The 15852-nt window shown below is 33.3% G+C and overlaps 2 protein-coding genes across 3 annotated transcripts; one reads left to right on the top strand and one right to left on the bottom strand.

Moving 5' to 3' along the window:
* Positions 1-926: 926 nt before the first annotated feature.
* LOC144559016 (kinesin-like protein KIN-8A) lies at positions 927-4104 on the bottom strand. 2 transcript variants are annotated; one of them, XM_078307919.1, is made up of 8 exons: positions 3719-4104; positions 3043-3316; positions 2670-2720; positions 2472-2564; positions 2261-2341; positions 1606-1743; positions 1401-1508; positions 927-1273 (listed from the first exon to the last, which is right to left on the bottom strand). In XM_078307919.1, the coding sequence occupies exons 1-4, from the start codon at positions 3907-3909 to the stop codon at positions 2472-2474; spliced, it is 609 nt and encodes a 202-aa protein (XP_078164045.1). In that variant the 5' UTR covers positions 3910-4104; the 3' UTR covers positions 927-1273; positions 1401-1508; positions 1606-1743; positions 2261-2341. The 2 variants fall into 2 exon arrangements, with proteins under 2 accessions (XP_078164045.1, XP_078164046.1); XM_078307920.1 differs by lacking the exon at positions 1401-1508 and having other exon boundaries at positions 1645-1743.
* Positions 4105-9169: 5065 nt separating this feature from the next.
* LOC144559285 (uncharacterized) lies at positions 9170-11628 on the top strand. The gene is made up of 4 exons (XM_078308304.1): positions 9170-9632; positions 10113-10582; positions 10980-11434; positions 11473-11628. Exons 1-3 carry the CDS (start codon positions 9468-9470, stop codon positions 11416-11418), a joined length of 1074 nt encoding a protein of 357 aa, XP_078164430.1. The 5' UTR covers positions 9170-9467; the 3' UTR covers positions 11419-11434; positions 11473-11628.
* Positions 11629-15852: the final 4224 nt, after the last annotated feature.

Below are 15852 nucleotides of genomic sequence, written 5' to 3'. Positions count from 1 at the left end.
AAAATAATAAAATAAATTAAAAAAATATATAAAGTTTGATATCCAAGTGTATTTTAATATAAAAAAACATGTTGATGTTGAATGGATCAAATTCACTGTTTAAACTTTGAAAATAAAAACAAAAATGTGAGGCACGATCATAAAAGAGAAGACATTTCAACCCTGCTCTAGCTTTCACTATATTTGTTTGTATAATATGGCATGAAATAAAGTATTTTGAATTAGCACATGAATACATGCAAGCGTACATGACAGTATATAGAGCAGATAGTTCAAGTAATTATTTAACTTTGAAATATATCTCAAGTTGATTTAAAAGACGACTACACACATTTGTAAATGTATTTCTCAATGAGTTTTTAAATTGAAAAATATGATGTACACAGTACGCTTTTAAATTATTGCATATAAATTCATTCAAACTTAGAAATTTATTTGATCAAATATATCAGCTTTGATAATTATTCGATTCGAATTGTGATCTAACGTAATTAAAAACATAAATGGTCTCCATTTTAGTGAGATGATGAAAAATTAATAATGATATAACTTTTCCCTCCGTAAAGAGATATGTAGTAGAATGAGGACCTTTCTATTATTATACCCATTTCCCGAAATTACAAAAAAGTTACTACAATGAATCCAATTTCGGATTTTTATTAGTCTACTCTAAGGGGGTAGCTGTGTGAAGAGTTGGATTTAAATATATCTAGATGGAATCTTAGCCCTTACCATTTAGCCATCTTAACCCCCTTGTTTTGGAATTCATATCATCTCTGGTAGCGTAGAATCTTTTAGAATTACTAGTCAAGTGCCCACGTTGCAGTGGGAACTGATATTATCAAATCACAGTAATTATAGTCTCAACTAATTATAATCTCATAAATCGATAATTGTACCCCATTACAAATAAATCACGAGAGATCTTATAAACGTTCATAAGATCTTTTTTTTTGCATTTAAATGGCCGCAGACTTACATCTATTTTGAATACACATATTTGATTGTAAATATAAAATATTTCCTAAATTTTTTTTAAAAGCTATCATAATCCTTAAATAGCGGGTATGTAAACCCCACATAATCCCAAGATTTGTTGTCAGTGTAAAAGCAACACACTAATATCCTCATTTTCAACACTTTCGAGATAGCCTCTCTAATGTTGCTGTGTCAGCTTGCAATGGACAACATTCCATTGCCTTTGCTAATTCTCCAATTTCTTTCTTTTCTCATTCCACTCCATATATTAGTTCACATTTGTTTCACAAATCACCTGAATAAACAAAACAAGAAAAAATATCCATTAGGAATGCAAAAAAAAAAACCCATGGAGATGAGCACCCTTTCTTTTATGCCTATTTCGACCCCTGCTGTAGTGGTATTTCTACTTTTGTTAGCACCTGTAAAATTTAATGTGGTCAATAAAAGTATAGTATCGATGTATAATCAAGATACATGGAGTAGTAACAGCAGGTAATCCAAGGGCATCTAAGACACATCCTTTTAACCTATAAAATCAATTTTCCCAAGAAAAACATCACCGATAACTCCAAATGAGTGAAAAAGACTGCATTTATGTCAGCATATGAATATAAAACTGAATACTTTTAATCAATTTATCAATGAACTTGAAGTTTCACACACTTTGTTTCTCAGTTGTGTCTTGAAAATGCTTGTGAATTTTTGTTGCAATGCATCAACCACTTTATTCAACCCATGGGGGCAGGATTTGATCAGCGGAACCTATAAAAACAAAATTAAAAAAATTAAATATATCTTATCTCGTGTACATGAAAGTGTAAAATTATCAGGCACTTTTCAATGCACCATAGCAAAAAACCATAATACCAAATATAAAGAGAAAAAAATCCTTTGTCCTTTTTCTCATTCTAATACTACCTAAGCAACACCTCACAAGTTAACCGCATAATATGTGAGAAATCAGACTGAATGCTGGTACGTTTAAAGGAATTAATTGGCAAAACAGTCCCTATTTATGAGGAATTAACATCTCCTGAGATATCTCCAACTTTGTGTTGATCTGTGAAAAATCCAAACTGTTTAAATACTTTCTGCACGAATCTCTGAACAAATAATACTGGCCCCATGCATTACGAATAGACAGAAATAAAGTTGCCCCGACTTTAGATAAACTGAAAATTTGAGATATCTCAAAGGAGGACGACTCATTTATGAGGGGGGTTATGAGATATTTTTTCTTATTCTTTTGGGGCCGGTTGTATATGAAAAACAAACTTACAATTTCAAGCAGTTGCCACCACAGAAGCTGAAGGTGTAGTAACACTCTTTCCATGTAACTCAGAAACCACCCCATCCTCAACTGAATTGGGTAAATTTGTGAGTTTTTGAGGGGTATACATGAAATTTCCCAAAAAAATTAGATTATTATGGCATCATTGTTGTACTGGCATTTATTTCATATGGGGCAGTAAGATGCATGTAATTATTACCTATAAGGTAGCATGAGAATGTGAGGAGGTCTCGTTGACTCGGGTTGGTTCGGTGGTACGGTTTTGGTTGCCCTGCTGAAGCAACCTAATCACCTGTTTCAGATGCGGTGTTTAGTTAGACAAACTACACTATGCACTATCTTTATAAGATTTTCTAAGATATTTTGAATAGAGCAACAAGCTAGGATAATAAATAACCTCATCAGTCAAGAACGCCCTATATTGAGTGAGACCAGCTGCAACAATTCCCTGAAATAATAAAAAACAAGTTTGCATAAACACCCTGAAGAAATAACTATACATGTCTACTTGTTGAATCTCCTTCTAATTATGCAAGTAACCCCAAAAGATCAAGCCATTTGCAGACACGACATTGTAATTCTAAGTTTGTCTATTTTCTATGCTTCTTTTAACAGTATATAAGTAGTCACAGATTCCAGAATATACAACAAGGAATATACCAGTTAAACAACATATAGCTAACAAAATGTACCTGGAAAGCAGGTTAGGTTTTGTAGCATAATGTACCAGTCAAGAAAGCATAATCAAATGGTGCCAAGTTCCAACTTACCTGTTTATCCTCACGAAGTACCAGAGGCCGGCCAGGTGACAATAAATCCCTGACAGTCTCATTATACACCTCCAAATAAGAGAGACTGACGGAGTGGGCTTCGTCGAGACTGCGTTGGCGTATCTTCACAAAGAGGTCCTTGATAGCAAGAACCATCACCCGAGGGTTATCCGTTATACCCAGCATAGTGTACGTCTTCCCAGCTCCTGTAGCCCCATAGCAGAATACTGTGCCATTTTGACCCTGCAGCACCCGCTCCACCAGTGCTACTGTCCTGCATTATAATGAATTAAGAATAATAAGAAAAAGAAAAAAAAATGTTTCTGGTGCAAGACCCTAGAAATTCCTAAATAAAACATCATACAATATTTCAGCTGCAAAATTCTCCGCCACTCCACGAATAACCCTTAATTTTACTTAAATTTCTCAACAAAAATAACATTTTTACCTTAATTTCACTAATTATAGATAACAACTTAACTATAAAGAGCACCCAATTTTAACCCTTATTCCCATAACTTCGTACTGTAAATCCCATGAGCTTCAATATGTCTATCACAACTTCACCTCAATTTCACTTGAATATAACTTGTATTCTTATAATAGATTGCCACAAAAGCTGACTCTAAAACAACGGAAAGAAAAAGAAGCAAGATACCAAGAACAAAAATCTTACGTGGTAGCATAAACCTCCTCTTTACCAGTTGAGTCGAGAAATGCTGCATCAAAACAGAAATGTCGACCTCGCACTCTCTTCAACCTTAAATAGTCATTTTCTGAAGCAAATTCAGTTAAATAAACCTCCTTTCTGTTAACAATTCTTACACAGCTCCTTGACCCAGCCTCCTTCTCTTTCTTAGAAAGCATGAGATTGATTTCTTAAGCAGAGAGAAAGTCGGTGAGGCGATCGCAGAAAACAAGCAGCAGATCGAGGTCTCTCTCTTTCCGTTTTAAGGAAACTGAAAGTCGGTGAGAAAGTAAAGCCGGCGGAGGAGGAGGAGGGAGGTCGATGCACAGCACATGGCGCCGCCTCCATCTCGACGCCTTGTTTTTGTTTTCGCGAAGAAGGAGAGAATGAAAAAGGGAGCGCATGGAACGAAAAAAGAGAAAAAAATGACGCGCATCGGAGAAGGAGAAAGAAGTCGGAACGCACAGTAACAGAGGAAAAAAATGAAAATATGTGGCGAGTCTCAATGGTTGAAGCATTTTTTATATTGAAACGGGTACTCTTATAATTAATTTTATGCTTCTACACATAAGGCTGCATAGAAACAGAAGGTATAAAATCAGACAGTTATCAATGGATGAGATTAATTGAACGTGAGGCTGTGATTTTCTCTGGGAAAATAGCCTCTTCACTTCTCCAAAATTTAAGGTAGTTTTATAAGGAGTACTGATTGGATCTTGACCGTTCTTTTTAATTTGGCACGAATCACAAAGCTCAATAATATTGTCCCTGCGCTAATATGAATCTCAAAGCGGTTGAAAGTTTATTTATGTAAAGAGAATCTTTCCCGATATTGGAGAGAATACTTGTCCCTTGTTTTGCCTTGGTGGTAATTTGTAAGCATTATGACCTCTTATTACAGCACGAACGGATCTAAAACTAAATTCATATAGTTAAACCACCTTTATGAATTAAAGATTAACAATTTGATCCTTTATATTTTACATTTTTTTTGTTAATTTAAAAAAAATATGTTACATTTTTTTATAAATAATTATACCTTTTAATCTCTTTATAAAATAAAATTATACTACAATATCTCATTTAGCATTCTCAATTTCAATTTTCTTGACCTGCATTACAGCTTGTTTTCCTGTTAGATATTCAAGTCTAGCTAGATCCAATATTTTATATTAAATATTTTATGAATTTTGAGAGGACACCGATCAGGGCTTGCCCCAACATAGATCCGGCCCAAGGGCGCCATTCTTTCGTTCTTCCGCTTTGTGGATCTAGTCATTGCTCTTCACACCCGGTTTTTATTCTCCAATATCAGCGGTTCGCTTTTTTTTTTTACCTTCTCTTGAGCTCTTCTTCCCCTCTTTGACAACGAAAGAGTGGATGAAACAAGTTATACATATAGTTACTTTATATTATAATAATTGTTCAGAGAAATAAATGTCAGTTGTTGTGATAATGGTGTTTTGTGGTGTTTTGTTGTGTTTTTCGCTTCTTCTTCTTATTTTTCTGTTTCGAGATGACTGTTCTGGACTAGTTGATTTAGTTTTCAGTCTGGTTTGATTCAGTGCCTATTCAACTTAGGGGTAATTGTCTTGGTCCAGTCGATTCAGTTCTCGGTCTGGTTTGGATTCAGTTCTTTCTCGACTATGATATGCGTACAGATAACACTATCGCAAGACTCCTATCACTCTCATCAAGCAAGGATGATCACATTGCGTTCACAGGATGCACATACCCCTGTGTATTTTTTTGTTTTGTTTAACTATGTATTTTTCACAGACACTTGTTGTCTAAATCTATGTAACAGCTATTTTGTTTCAATGAAACTGCTTACGGATTTTTTTGCCACAAAAAAAAAAAAACACATAAATCCGGGCCTGCAACACGCTAACTATGCAAACTAAAAGCTAAATATAGAAATGGAAGGTTACAGCGACCGTTGACACGGAGGGGTTGATGGAGAGGACCAGAGCATAATTGGTTTTGAAAAGAAAAATAATGATTTAGTTCTGAACAATGGCAGATTGCAGACCTTTAGCTTTTGTGATTTCTCTGCCTTTTGCTCTTCTCTCCCTCATCCTCTCCCTCATCGGCACTGTCGTCTGGTTAATTGGGTATACCCTCTCTCTCTCTATCTCTCACTCTAATCCATTGAAAATTGTACAATGTGTATACCAGATAAAACTTTTCAAATAGCATCAGCTCCTCTGCCCATGCATCATATATTTATAATTTTATATTCTCCTCTGTTACTGTATGAGATTCTGATCATTCAAAATTGGTACATGCATCATGCATGTAGTTCCTATATTCAGAAATAAGAAATAAAATCCTACAACATGCTCAATTATATACCATCATTGGAATTTTTTTTTAGAAACCATAAATAAATAAATAAAAAATTACCAAACCAAATTGATTGCTTTGGTTTTTACAAAAAATATAAGAACCGAGATGCTATTTCGGTCCGAAATATTTTTTTTTCGGGATCGAGATGTCATTTCGGTCCGAGGTGTTTTCACAAGTTTTATCCAACAACTACATTATTTTTTGATTGAAGTATGTAAAAACGGCTTGGACCAAAATGACATCTCAGTTCAAAAAAAAAAAACATTTCGAACTGAAATGACATCTTAGTTCTTATGGTTTTTGTAAAAACCAACCAAAGTAACCAAGTTGGTTTGATAATTTTTTATTTATTTAGGGTTTCTAAAAAAAGATCTCCTCATTGGTTATATTTAAATGTGCCAACTATGGTTGTTCGCCTAATTCAGTGTCAATTAAATATAAGCTGCATCTCTTTTTATTTTGTTAGCATTAAATGATTCCAAACATCTTCCCAGTGCAAAGAAAATTGCAAATTAGAATAATTCAATTTGCTGGTTCATTATACAGGTTCATTTTCAGCTGTTTGTGCCCCTGCTGTGCTTGCTTTGCACTGTTGGCCAACTTTGCAATGGAATTGATTCAGGCTCCAGTCAAAGTGGTGGAGTGCTTCATTGATCTCATCCCATGCTAGATATATCCCTTCTTAGTAATTAATGTATGTAAATTTTTCACATTTTGGCGTGTTCTTCTATTGCAGCATTTTTTTTGTAGACATGTTTTATTCACGGTTTTTAATTTATCGATTAAGAGGATTTGTTTTATGCTGTTGTGATGTCCTTGTTGATTCCATTTGAAATACAATTTAATAGGAGTTTGATTGTATCATATGTGACTGTGAATGCATATTGTTGTCACCGCCGCATTCTTCTCTCCGTGTTGAGATCGGTGTAAGCACATTATTGACTGTAGAAAAACTGTTCATATTCATCGGAAAAAAAAAATTGTGACGGAACTAAGTAGCATTCAAATGAAATGCTTAACTAACTGGATTAATTAATTGTGTGCTTTCATCATATTTTAAGTGTTTACTTCATCTATTATTGTAACTTATGGTAAAAAAAAAAATGAGCAAGTTTTTGTAATTACATATTAGCAATTACTTTATCAGAACTACATGCAGATATTGCTCAATGCGACATATCTTGTAGACAAAATTCATAATACTTACTATTAAACGCGTTATTATTCTTCGCACAAAAATACACTTGTGGTATTTTGTCAATTCAGACCAATTTGTAAATGTGCAACTTGGTAAACATGGGCCCAAAGCCCAAATCCTCAGCCCTCTAATTTATTTGGATATTACTTTCGGCCTTTGCGTTTAAAGGCTGCTGAATAGCATTTATTGCCCTGTAAAATCCCAAAATACGTATTCTTAAAATATTTCGCAAAGTCACCCAAACGTCACATATGTGTCAGTCAGCACTATTTGACATTGATTAATTTTAAATTTTATTTTGCTCTAATTGTTCGTTCATATTTACAAACTTTTTCCTAATGTTCTCATTTTAGTTTTTACTCTTTACGAGAGTTTGAAAATTAAATTATATTAATTACATATGTAATTGTTTTATGTTTAATACTTATCTATCTCTCTCAGGGCGTGCTCCAATTAAAGGTACGAGGAGTGAAGGGAGGAGAAAAATACTGTGCGGAGGGGAAGAGATCGCCAGACCGTATCTGACCGACGGTCCTCCCCTGTTCCAGAAGGAGAGAACTGAAGAGGGAGCGGAAGGTAGGCGGTACTGTGCAGAGGGGGAGAGAGGAGACTGTCGTGCTTTGTTTTGGCCAGATCTGTACCCTCCGATTTGAGGTGTAAGAAACACTATTTGGAGGGTTGGCTACCTCCGTCGCTCGTTCCTTCCCTTCCCTTTAATGAGGGGTTTCCCTCTGCGTTTTGGAGCACAGCCTTAAGGGTATGTCCCAGAAGAGTTAAGAGGATGGAAGGGAAGGAGAGAGGTGACTGGATCAAACCAAGTAATTTCTGAATGAATATGATCAGTCTTTAATAATATAGTGTTTTGCAAGATGACAATATTTGCTTCGAAATGATCTTTTTATATATCTTGTTCATAGACGTAGTCAAGAATTTTATCAATGATAGTTAAAAATATTATTATTAATACACCTAGCGGATTGGAAACTATCGTAAATTAATCAATTTATATTTTGGATTGTCTAAGACTTACAAAATTTTCTACATAAGTAGACAACAACCCAATTATTCATAAATCTATATTCGATTTTCAAATTTAAAGAGTAGACAATTGACTATCTGCGTTTCAATATAACTTCGCCATTTATCTTGTTGCTTAAAATATTTCTTATTTCCCTCACTATTAAAGTGGGTAATATTATTGACTTGAGTGATTCTACTAGAAAAAGAAAATCAATAAATAAAGAAAAATAAAAATATTACCATCTTAAGTAATATTTATATAGAGTGCTAGTTTACGGCCAAGTAACACTCGCAGTACTCACTGGCAAAAAAAAAAAAAAACAAGGTACTCGCAGAACTTACAGTTTACAGATATTTTATTAATTATGTCGAGAAGTATTTTAATCATCTTGTATTAGGGATTCATTCAAGTTCTGCAAGGGGTACAATTCGAAAATCAGCATTTGCTTCTGCCTGGAATCCTGGACCTTCTAACTTGAGTTCAGAACTTCAGATCCAGTGAAGGGTCCGGGTCCCCTAAAGTAACTTAATATATGTAGTTTTGGATCGAGACTGTCCGATTCGAATATGTCGATCGAGATTGCTTCGCGATTTGAATTCATGTCTCAAGAGACGTGCGCCCACTTTCAATAGATTATTCGGATTCAAATCAGACGGTCCCAATTTAAAACCCAAAGATTGGGTTACTTCACTGAATTCGTGAAATAACCCAATCTTTGAATTTTAAATCAGAACCGTCCGATTCAAATCCGAGATAATCTATTGGAAGTAGTGCACGTATTCCGAGACATGAATTCGAATCGCAAAGCAATCTCAATCGACAGATTCAAATCGGATGGTCTCGATCCAAAATTCAAAGATTGTAACCTTAGGCAAATGCGGGATGTATACTCAGAAAATCAACTAATCAAGCAAAGAAAATATACCCGGTTTCTGGAAACTTCTACAATTTTCGGAGCTCAACTAGACTCTTCGCAAATCCTTACCTGTTCTCCAGACCTTTCTCTTGGTTCTATGTATGCGCATCTACCGCCCCACTCTCCTCGCAACACATTGCAAAAACGAAACACACACCAACCAAAGCAACCTTAGAGTGAGAACCGAGACGCAAAGAAGAAAGAAAGGAGAAAAACCAGAGGTGTAGATAAGTAAATAGATAGATCTAAAAGCATGGGGGTGGATTATTACAAGACCTTGCAGGTAGATAAAAACGCAACAGACGATGATTTGAAGAAAGCCTACCGTAAATTGGCTATGAAATGGCATCCCGACAAGAATCCCAATAACAAATCTCAGGCCGAGGCCAAGTTCAAGCAGATCTCTGAGGCTTATGAGGTAATCTTTCTTTCTTGCTTGCTTTCTTATAATTTTCCTTTACTAATTCTTGCAAACTAGATTCGTACTCTTTGCCTTCCTTTTCAAACAAAGAAAAGAAGATGATAAACAATCTTGTCAATTGGGGTTATGTTACTGGTTGTCCAATATATGCTTTGGTATTGGTAATAATTTTAATGAAGTAGCAACTCATTGTTGGTTACTTACAGTTTCAATCTGTGTTGATGTGTTATCCTGATTGGAATTGTAAGCTCCTCATATTTTTTTAGAATAAACATTAATTCTGTAATGAGTTTTGGATGAATTACTATTGGAAATTGCCCCTTGATAAAATTCCAGAAACAACCAATTTCAATTTGGCCATGAGTGTTGCGGCAATTTGGCTGGGTATGTAAATAATCCTTTTTGGTTGTTTCAAGTAATATTTTTCATATTCCAACTGTGAAAAGGTTAATAACACATGCCTCTCCTTTCTGGCAGGTGCTGAGTGACCCGCAGAAGCGTGCAATTTATGACCAATACGGTGAAGAGGGCCTTAAAGGTGGGGTGCCGCCACCTGGCGCAGGTGGGGTGCCGCCACCTGGCGCTGGTGGGGCCTCGTTCTTTCCAGGTGGGGCAGATGGGCACACCACCACCTTCCATTTCAACCCGAGAAATGCCAATGACATATTCGCTGAATTTTTCGGCTCATCAAGTCCGTTTGCAAACATGGGCGGTAGCGGCATGAGAGGTGGTCCAACTGGGATGAGGTTCTCCAGTGGTGGTGGCTTGTTTGCGGACGACTTATTCAGCTCGGCTTTTAGTGGGGCCGATGGACCAATGCACATGAACATGAATAGGCAGATGAAAGCACCGCCTATTGAGAGAACACTCCCGTGTAGCCTTGAGGAGTTGTACAAGGGGACTACGAAGAAAATGAAGATCTCTAGAGAGATTGCTGATGCAAGTGGGTATGTGTGACTTCTTCTTTTTTTATTTCTATTTGCTTCATACTTGTAGTTCCAATGAGGAATGTAGGTGGCCATTTTGCAATTTATGCTTACATTATTGTTAGATGATCCCCAACCTTTCTCATATAGTGTCTTATATTAACACATTTAGATACTGTATGCTTGTTGGAAGTTGACAGTTTTGACCTTAAAAATTATTATTAATTCCACCCTGAACACAAGATGAACTTATCAAAATGTTTAATCAAGTAATTAAGCTTCTTGTTCAGAAAGTATGTTGCCTGCAAAGACTGCAGGAGTTAACTGCAAGTATGAGGGATTAAATTTTTTTCTTTCTTGCCTGTGTAAATGGATGTATTTTGGTTGCTAAACAATGTAAACATCTGCATCTTTTCAGGAAAACCATGCCGGTGGAAGAAATCCTGACAATTGAGGTCAAGCCAGGGTGGAAAAAAGGCACGAAAATCACATTTCCGGAGAAAGGAAATGAGCAGCCAAATGTTGTCCCCGCCGACCTAGTCTTCATAATTGATGAAAAGCCCCATCCTGTATTTACAAGGGACGGTAATGACCTTGTCACTACACAAAAGATTTCTCTTGCTGAAGCTCTCACTGGTTATACTGCTCGTATAAATACATTGGATGGACGTACCCTTACTGTACCAGTCAATGCAGTTATTAGTCCAGATTATGAGGAGGTTGTACCTAGAGAGGGAATGCCCATACCCAAGGATCCCACCAAAAAGGGTAATTTGAGGATCAAGTTTGATATTAAGTTCCCTAATCGGCTTACTTCAGACCAAAAAACTGGCATCAAGAGGTTACTGGGTCAGTAACAGATATCAGATTTCTGTGTTATCAGAAAGAAAGAATGGGAAAAGAAGTTCCAGATGTTATCAGAAAGAAAGGGAAAAGAAGTTCCAGATGTCTATATCTCTAGTTGTGAGATTCAGTTTGCAATTACGATGTGTTTTCTCATTAGTTTTTGTAATACTAGAGTTGTGTTGATGTGTAAGAATTTTGAATAAATTTATTATTAATAGCTAGTGCATTCTTTGTTTTTTTGTTGATGTGGTCATTTCGAACACCAAAACTGTCAATAGTTTTCTGCTCGCTATGTTTCTGTAACCAAATTGAAAAAAATAGATATTATCTATATATTTGGTAGTGATTCATTTCTTTGAATGATACATGACAAAACTGTTAATTTATATGTAGTTGTTTAATAGATGTTAAACCCAAAAGATTACTTGACAATAAGGATATACTTCATACTTGGTATGAGATTTAGGTTTTGTTTGAAGTGTTCGTTTAATAGAGAATACGGTCTCACTAGCATATGATCCGTTTTCATCATCGCTGGAGCATCCGTAGTTTGAACTTGAAACGTACGTAGGCTGTGTTTCTGTAACAGGATGTCGTTTTTGCACCGGCAGAAGACCCTTTCTATATTTGTTGATTTTACAGTTAGAGCACCAATTTTAAAGAGCTGCGCATAGTTATTAGGGCTGTAAACGATATGGAATATTATTGTGAAACCTGCACTAGTACCCAGCGTCATTGTTCATGTGCTTATTAAGGTAAATCCAATCAAATTTTGCCCCATTGAATACATGTACTGTATACTTGTCTATTATATATATCAATTAGTATACAAATTCATTATAAATATTGGAGTAGAATTAGAGTGTTTTTAAGTAGATGAGTTTAATTTTAAAATTTATTGGATTGGCTTAAAATGGCTAATCAAAATCGTTAAAATCAGCGTTCTAAATAGCACGTTATAGCGATTTAGGACCTTGAACGCTAAGCTATAGGATAAAAGTGCGCTATTTCAGCTATGACCGTTATAGTGGTACCGATTTTTTTATTTATATCGAAAAATTAAATCAAATTACAAAAAAATAACCGAAGCACCGTTGAAATTCAAAAACTACCCAGTAACCGGATTTTTTTTTTCCGGTTACCGAATTCCCGGAATTGGAAAAAATGTCCAGTTATTGGATAACCAGAAATATGGTTTTGGTCCGGTTATCCAATAACCTTTTTTTTTTTTAAACTCATTTTTTTATAACCATATTTATATGTATATGTATATGTATATGTATATGTATATGTTTATAACCATATTTTTTTATAACTATATTCTGGTTTTTTTAAAAAAAATAACATGAATTGTTCCGAAAATTAATTTCATGTTTCAGAAAAAACGCATAATTTGAAATTATAAAATTATTTTTTCTGTATCATGGAGGTCAATTTTTTTTTTAAATTAATTTTCAGATTTTATTTACAAATTTTATTTGTAAATTTGATAGATATAAATACGATGTTTATTTTTATAAAACGTATTTAATTGAGATTCATTGTTTTGGAGATTTTTTAAATGTATCTTTTGGAGATGCATTGCAAAACAATAATCTTGTATAGTGGAAATGGGAGATGCAAAGCAAAATCATGCATTTTTAGTTGTTTACGGATCTTATACAACTAGGTTGGACAATTTTTTGGTCGAAATAAATCACAACCATTCAAAGAACCATTTATTAATTTTTTCGGATTTGATGGTTCATGATCGGTGTGCACAATTTTTATGTACAGAATCCATTTCTAGTTCAAACGGCGGCAATGGACGTGTCCATTACTGTAGGAAATGGAGAGATCTATCGCACCGATTCAAGTTAAATGAACTTGGTCCATTTCTTCCTCATGAACTCCGAAAAAAGAGAAATTTTTTTGCTCCCACTGCGGCTTGCGGCTTGAACCCATGTCACTTGGGTGGGAGCCAAGTACCCTAACCACTATACTAGAATAACTTTCTTGTTACCATCTTGATTCTTGTATATTATATATACGACTTGTATAAATTTTCTAGTCTATATAGTTTCAATGTTTCTTGTATAGTGAATAATTTTTTTTTGAATGTACACTATATATATTCTATATATATTCTGTCCGAATATTTTTTTTATTAATATTCTATATAATCTATATACACTATATATATTATATATATTAGCGCCACTGAAATTTTAATTATGAGTTGTACGGATTTTTTTTTTAAATCTGTTTTATAATTTTTTTTTGTTTGTTAAAATTATATATTAAATGTATAATTTTCAGTGGGAGTTTTGCACAGTGAATATACATATACATATACATATACATATACATATACATATACATATACATATACATATACATATACATATACATATACATATACATATACATATACATATACATATACATATACATATACATATACATATACATATACATATACATATACATACACATACACATACACATACACATACACATACACATATACATACACATACACATACACATACACATATACATATAAAATAAAATTCGTATTTAGATTTATCAAATTTACACAAAAACAATTTGTAAATCAAATCTGAAATTTAAAATTACATATACATATACCCGAATTTTTTATTAATATCCAAATTTTATATTAAATTTAAAAAAATATCCGAATCGGTTGGTTTTTTCGAAATCTACCCTTTCCGGAAAAAAAATTTCCGGAATTAAACTCTATTTCCGGAAAAAAAATTTCCGGAAACTTGGTTCTAACTCCGGAAAAAAAATTCCCGGATTTAGGATTTTTTTTTTTTTTTTTTTTTGCTGAGTCCGGAAAAAAAATTTCCGGATTTAGAAATTTTTTTTTTTTTTTTGAAAACAGAAATTTTTTATTTTTTTTTATTTTTTGTATTAAAATATTAGAAATATTGAATATATTTCTTTGAAAATAGATAGAATACAATATAATTTGATTTATTAGAAAGACTACAACAAATAACCCGGATCAATATTTTTCAGATCGGATTTTTCGCGGCTGTAAGAAAAATTAATATATTTCTTTATGTGTTATTGGAGAAAAATAAAAATAATTAGATTCTGAGTTATTGATCCCGGTTCAAAAGTCACTTCTAGGTAATTCAGAAAATATTGTGATCCTTCTAGTACATTTAATTTATAAAAAGTTGTATCTATTTTTGAAAAAAATCAAAAACTTTAATTTATTTAATTATTGTTTTTCAAAAAGAATTCTCAAAATAGATACAACTTTTTATAAATTAAATGTACTAGAAAGGTCACAATATTTTCTGGATTACCTAGAAGTGACTTTTGAACCGGGATCAATAACTCAGAATCTAATTATTTTTATTTTTCTCCAATAACACATAAAGAAATATATTAATTTTTCTTACAGCCGCGAAAAATCCGATCTGAAAAATATTGATCCGGGTTATTTGGTGCAGTCTTTCTAATAAATCAAATTATATTGTATTCTATCTATTTTCAAAGAAATATATTCAATATTTCTAATATTTTAATGCAAAAAATAAAAAAATAAAAAATAATTCCTAACTCCAAAATTTTTTTTTCCGGATTCAAAAAAAAAAAAAATCCTAAATCCGGAAAAAAAATTTCCGGAGTTAGAACCAAGTTTCCGAAATTTTTTTTCCGGAAATAGAGTTTAATTCCGGAAATTTTTTTTCCGGAATGGGTAGATTTCGAAAACACCAACCGATTCGAATATTTTTTTAAATTTAATATAAAATTTGGATATTAATAAAAAAATTCGGTACATATACATATACATATAAATATGGTTATAAAAAAATGAGTTTAAAGAAAAAGAAAAAAAAAAGAAACCGGTTATTAGATAACCGGACCAAAACCATATTTCCGGTTAGCCAATAACCGGACATTTTTTTCAATTCCGGGAATTGGGTAACCGGAAAAAAAAAATCCGATTACTGGGTAACCGGATTGGGTAGTTTTCGAAATTCAACGGTGCTTCGGTTATTTTTTGTAATTTGATTTAATTTTTGGATATAAATAAAAAAATCGGTAGTGGTAATAGCGGTCCACTATCTACGCTAAATGCTACGTGCTATAGCGCACGCCATGTTACATTATATAAAGATCTAAATTGAAAATTAATTTTAAAGATCAATTTTTTCAAAGTTTATATTGATTTTGTTTTTAAATAGAAAAAGTTAGTTTATTTCATGATGTTTAGGTTTTTTTTAATAGGAAAAAATATATAGTTTATGCTATGATGCTTAGGTTATTTTGAATGAAAAAAAAAGATAGATAGTTAATTATATTATTGGGGATATTTTGAATAGCAATTTGGACTTTGTACATGTTCAATATAAATATTCTAATTCCTTAACCAATCTCGTGTTAATTATTACTCTATGAAACTTTAGATAATGTTGATAATT

The sequence above is a fragment of the Carex rostrata genome, chromosome 9, assembly GCF_964058835.1.
Source record: "Carex rostrata chromosome 9, lpCarRost1.2, whole genome shotgun sequence".
Classification (NCBI taxonomy): Eukaryota; Viridiplantae; Streptophyta; class Magnoliopsida; order Poales; family Cyperaceae; genus Carex; species Carex rostrata.
This window is presented reverse-complemented; position numbering and strand designations above follow the sequence as displayed.

Coding starts and splice junctions, on each gene's coding strand:
- LOC144559016 (XM_078307919.1), bottom strand. CDS start 3,909: ATGCTTTCTAAGAAAGAGAAGGAGGCTGGGTCAAGGAGCTGTGTAAGA. Junction 2,721..3,042: donor TACTTCGTGAGGATAAACAG/GTAAGTTGGAAC, acceptor TTATTATTTCAG/GGAATTGTTGCAGCTGGTCT. Junction 2,565..2,669: donor GGGCGTTCTTGACTGATGAG/GTTATTTATTAT, acceptor CATCTGAAACAG/GTGATTAGGTTGCTTCAGCA.
- LOC144559285 (XM_078308304.1), top strand. CDS start 9,468: ATGGGGGTGGATTATTACAAGACCTTGCAGGTAGATAAAAACGCAACA. Junction 9,633..10,112: donor AGATCTCTGAGGCTTATGAG/GTAATCTTTCTT, acceptor CCTTTCTGGCAG/GTGCTGAGTGACCCGCAGAA. Junction 10,583..10,979: donor GAGATTGCTGATGCAAGTGG/GTATGTGTGACT, acceptor GCATCTTTTCAG/GAAAACCATGCCGGTGGAAG.